Below are 5183 nucleotides of genomic sequence, written 5' to 3' on the forward strand. Positions count from 1 at the left end.
GGCACCGGCAAATGGCGCCGCTTCCGCCTTCGCGCCACGCGCCGTCGTCGCCACGTGACGCCTCGCGCCGACCAATCACAGCAGGCGACACGCCCTGGGACACGCCCCGCGGCGCCCACCCGGAGTGGCGGGTCGTGACGTCACGGAGGACGCCCCCGCCTGCACCAATCGGGAGGAAGCGCCGCAGTGTTTCGGAGTGTGGCACAGGCAGAGGCGCAGGCGCGCGGGCCAAGCCGCAATTGGCTGAGCCGCCCGGGTAGGCGGGGATAAGGAGAACTCCTCCAATCAGAGCGGGAGCCGGCAGGCAGTTTGAGCTTGACGGACGTCGCGCGCATCCGGTAGGTTGGAAAGCAGTGCGCGCTCTGGAATGATGGACAGGAGAAGCACCCAATGAGATTAGAGCAAGGAAATCCAAGGGCGGGCCCAACCCCTCAGTGGCCCCACGCAGGCCCGGTGCCCTGAGACCAGCGGCGGGGCGGGGCCGCCTCTTGTCTGCCTGATGGACAGGGCTGTTGACCAATAATAATGCGGTAGTGCAGGCGGGAGGCGGGCAACTCGTGTGACGGGCAGGCCGGCGAGCCAATCAGGCCTGGCAGGAAGAGGGGCCGATTCTGGAAGCCATTACGCCAGTGCCGCAGGGCGGGGGCCGTTGTGCGGGGCTGCCGGGCGGGCGCCGTACGCAATTTGCGTATCGTTGGCGGTGCCAAAGGGGGAGCGGGGGGGACCGACCCCTCGGGGCCCTGAGGGGCCTCGGGGCCCCCCTGTTGTCCCCGGCCCCGGGGGTGGGGGGGGCCCTGCCTCCCCTCGGCCCTCCCCAGCGTCCCCAAGGCCCCCCTGGTGTGACCCCGTGCCCCGTCCCCGGTGCCCCCCATGGCCATGGCGTCGCCGCCGGCGCCCCCAGCCAAGAAGCGGAAGATGAACTTCTCGGAGCGGGAGGTGGAGATCATCGTGGAGGAGCTGGAGCGGGGAAAGCACCTCCTCGTCAACCACTTCAACGCGGGCGTGCCGCTGGCCGCCAAGGCCGCCGCCTGGCACGACATCCTGCGCCGCGTCAACGCCGTCGCCACCTGCCACCGCGAGCTGCCCGAGGTCAAGAAGAAGTGGTCCGACCTCAAGACCGAGGTGCGGCGCAAGGTGGCCCAAGTGCGGGCTGCCATGGAAGGGGGAGGCGAGAACCAGAACGGCGGCGGCAACGGGCCCGAGGGCGAGGACCCGGCGGGCGCCGCGGCCGCCCCGGTGATCCTCACCCCCATGCAGCAGCGCATCTGCAACCTGCTGGGAGAGGCCACCATCATCAGCCTGCCGAGCGGCGACTGCGGCGCGGGTGACGGGAGCGAGATCCCCATCACCGCGTCGGCCACCACGGTCACCCTGACCCAGAGTGAGTGCCGCGCCCGCCCGAACGCTCTGGGCTGGACTGGAGGGCCACACAGGCCCTGACACCCCCCTGCGAGGAGGCCCCGAGCCTTGTGTGGGGACAGAACCACAATGGTTTCGGTTGGAAAGGACCTTAAAGAGCACCCAGTTCCAACCCCCTGCCATGGGCAGAGACACCTTCTACTAGACCAGGTTGCTGCATCCAGCCTGGCCTTGAACATTTCCAGGGATAGGGTGCCCACAAGTTCTTTGGGCAGAGAGAAACCCCAACCAAATGAAATCACCACATCTCTGTAATGAAATGCTCCTCCCAGTCTGCCCTTGTGCTGTAGGGGAGTGGCGGCAAGACAGCAAGTTCTGAAAGTCAGCTTTGACAGCTGGACTCAGCCTTAAGGGCAAGGGAATCAAGGATCCTTTGCACCTTGGGAGATTCATCAGTCCCTCTCTGGGGAAAAACATCTTCAGGGTGATTTTCCAAAGAGCAGCTCTTCTACCGACAGGGGCCATTCGGGGTCTTTGCTGTTATGCCAGTCAGTTAATGCTGCTTGGAAAGATTGTTCTAAACTGGAAATTGAGAAATTATATTGTCTAGACAGATAAGGCATTCCCTATTCCTTTGGATTGTACAGCCCAGAAGGAAGCTCGACTGAGGGTGGAGTAGACTTAAATAGGTCATTTTGTGCATTGCTGGCCATTGTATGTTATCTCACTGAACAGGCCGTATTCCTGTGATATTCACTGAATAGTCGTGTAGATAAAAATCCTGTATCCCAGCTACTCCTGACTCCCTTTCTGTCCTTTGTTCTCAGTTCCTGCAGAGACAACCTACCACAGTCTGGAGGACGGCGTTGTGGAGTACTGCACCACGGAAACCCCCACCACCGTCACCGCTGAGGCGCCCTTGGAGATGATGGCCCATCAACACGAGGTGTCTGCCAAGCCCCAGGAGCTGAAAAGCCGCATTGCCCTCAACTCAGCCAAGCTCCTGCAGGAGCAGCGAGTAACCAACCTGCACGTGAAGGAGATTGCCCAGCACCTGGAGCAGCAGAATGACTTGCTGCAGATGATTCGCCGCTCGCAGGAGGTGCAGGCGTGTGCCCAGGAGCGGCAGGCACAGGCCATGGAGGGCACGCAGGCAGCACTGAGTGCCCTCATCCAGGTCCTCCGCCCCATGATTAAGGACTTCCGTCGATTTTTGCAGAGCAATACACCCAGCCCATCGGTCACCACTGACCCTGGCCAGACAGGGCAGCAAGATGGTATGATCCAGTGAAAAAAACAGTGATGGGAGGGGAGCTTTAGATTGATTAAATTAGGAAAAATTTCCTCCCTGAAAGGGTTGCCAAGCCCTGGCACAGGCTGCCCAGGGCAGTGGTGGAGTCACCATTCCTGGAGAGATTTAAAAGATGTGTAGATATGGCACTTGGGGACATGGGTTAGTGGAGGATGTGGCAGTGCTGGGGAAACAGTTGAGCTCAATGATCTTAAAAAGTTTTTTCCAACCTAAACAATTCTGTGATTCTATGGGACATCTGCCATGCTAAAAACCTACCCATGCTGGCAAAGGACACTTGGGAGCAAGGGGTGCTGCCTCTTCAGTGTGAATGGCTCCCTTGGAGTTTGGCTGAGTCTAAACAGGTTTCTCTGCTAATCTTGTGGAAATCTGCTTTTTCAGACTCATACAGAGCCATAGCAGGATGTGTACTAAACCAGCAAGTTCACATGATTTGCTTTAGTTCCTCAAACAATAGATTTATTTTTTAAAAACTTATTTTTTAATTTCTGTTTGGAAAAAATCTGTCCTAAGTATGACACCTCTCTTTTTGTCTCTCTCTCGAGATCTATAGCCTTTAACTGACTTCTAACGTGGAGAGTTCTGTCGGGATATCAGTGCTGCAGCTGCCAAGGTACAGTGATGGTGAACCCACAGTGCACGCAGTGAATGCATTTCTGCCTCTTGCTGAAAGCATTTACTGGAAATGTGGTACCGGATGTGGTAGAACCTTCCCTCTGCACTGAGAGCCCTGGATCGTGCTCCTGCAGCGTCACATCCTGCCCGTTCAGACTAGCACCCAGCCTCTGTGTGTTTTCAGTCCCCTACCTCCCCTGAGGATCCCAGTGGGATTGAAACAGTGCACACCTCATGTTTTATCTGTGTGCCGTCATGAAATTTCTCTGTCAACTTGGCAGATGTGTTCTAAGTTTCACGTCTTGGGTACCAGAAACTCTCCTGGGATGCGTCTTGGCACAATGTCTTTATTTGTCGCAGCGTAAACACCCAAGGGCCTGGATGAATTTCACTGGGGTGGATGGAATGGTGAAACTCCATCTCTGCTTCATCTGCATAGTTTGTCGCCTCCAGAATACCTTGATCCATCAAAGTGGACCTGGACTAAGGTCCTGGACTAAGCTGCAGCCACACAGGAATTCCCAATGTTGAGGAGTTTGTCGGCCACTGATTTGAGTGAATTTTGGGGCATTACTTGGTTCTGCTGCTAGTGGTGTTTGTTTTGTACTGTTTGGGAGCTGGAAGCCAGTCCAGCCATTCCGTGTTTGTCTGCTGGCTGGCCTCATCCTGACAAACAGCTGAGGTTCTCCTCACTATCCGATACCATTATACAGGGTGAAACAACATAACAGCCACTTGAGAAGCATTCAGGATATGAGGCTTGGTCCTTAATGAGAAAGCTTAATTGCACAGGATGGTCAACATGATTCTCACAGACTTGCAGTAACTTCATAAACTTTTAGATTAAAGGTCCACTTGTACATGCATGGAAGAAAACTTAGGGAAAGGAAAAAAAAGGAAGTGTATGTCTTCTCCTTCTACTTTGCAAAGTGGCTTACGTTTTACAGGCTTGTTGCTTGCCAGGTTATTATTTTTGAAATGGAACTTTTCCAGAGCTGGTATTTACTTGCTATTAAGTCTCCTTTAGGGCTGACGAGGGAGTGAATTTGCACAATCAAATGAAACCTTTACACAGCCTTTAATGGGGAGATGCTGATGGGGGACCCCTGGTTAGAGCAGTAGGTGATGAGGTCACTGCTGTAGTCCCTGGCCTTTACTCATCTCCTCCTTTCTACAAATCTGATGGGGGAGAAAAGGACACCACAGTGAGAAGGGTTTGGTCCCTGGAAGACTCCCAACCCCTTGGACTGACACCTCCAAGCTGAGTCAGGGTGGATTCTGCCTTGTCTGGCATCTCACCACATGAGTAGCACTTGCCTGACTCTTCCTCTTAAACTTTGTGGAATCAAATCAATTGCTGAATTGAAATTTATTTTTAGAGTGAGAACTATGTCATATGTGTTGGTTTACCTCATTTGTGTAATGATCTCTCCTTTACAAATATGAATTTTAATAAAAAATACATTTTGGTAAACAGGCTGTTTCAGTTCATTGGTGTGTGCAGAAGTGAAAATGAGTTCATGACAACTTTGCAACACAGAATCCTCACTGTGCAGGGACCAAGGAGAGCTGTGAACAATCACGAGTCACAGTAGCTTTTCCTCTTATTTGTGAACCTTGTGGCCTTGTATTTACATAATTGCAGTCATTTTCAAATAGTAGCTTTTACAGGCTTACCTTGGAGCACGAGTTATTTCACAGTGTCTGATTGAATACTGAAATACAGTAATCTCCCAACTGCTCAGAAGAAGACACGCCTAAAATAAGGGTAGAAATACCAGCCTTTGGCTTTAAATTGCAGTGTGCATTTTTTTCAGTGACTAAGCACTTCAGCTGTGTTGCTTTTCTAGAGGACTAAACATGTTGCCATTGCAACCACACATTTTTCCTGTCTTTT

The 5183-nt window shown here is 53.5% G+C and overlaps 1 protein-coding gene across 4 annotated transcripts; it reads left to right on the plus strand.

The window, feature by feature from the left end:
* The first annotated feature begins 730 nt into the window (after positions 1–730).
* NAIF1 (nuclear apoptosis inducing factor 1) lies at positions 731–4701 on the plus strand. Of its 4 annotated transcripts, XR_014616660.1 has the most exons (4): positions 731–1381; positions 2187–2636; positions 3217–3284; positions 3568–4701. XR_014616660.1 is itself a non-coding variant. In XM_084219465.1 (3 exons), exons 1-3 carry the CDS (start codon positions 871–873, stop codon positions 3222–3224), a joined length of 969 nt encoding a protein of 322 aa, XP_084075591.1. In that variant the 5' UTR covers positions 731–870; the 3' UTR covers positions 3225–4701. The 4 variants fall into 4 exon arrangements, 3 of the variants coding, with proteins under 3 accessions (XP_084075591.1, XP_084075590.1, XP_084075589.1); XM_084219465.1 differs by having other exon boundaries at positions 3217–4701; XM_084219464.1 differs by having other exon boundaries at positions 3225–4701.
* Positions 4702–5183: the final 482 nt, after the last annotated feature.

This window comes from Fringilla coelebs (genome assembly GCF_963513975.1).
Source record: "Fringilla coelebs genome assembly, chromosome: 21".
Lineage (NCBI taxonomy): Eukaryota > Metazoa > Chordata > Aves > Passeriformes > Fringillidae > Fringilla > Fringilla coelebs.

Excerpts from the sequence above, each read along its gene's own strand:
- NAIF1 (XM_084219463.1), top strand. The coding sequence starts at position 871 with ATGGCCATGGCGTCGCCGCCGGCGCCCCCAGCCAAGAAGCGGAAGATG. Across the intron at positions 1,382-2,186 it reads CACGGTCACCCTGACCCAGA|TTCCTGCAGAGACAACCTAC; the intron begins GTGAGTGCCGCG and ends CTTTGTTCTCAG.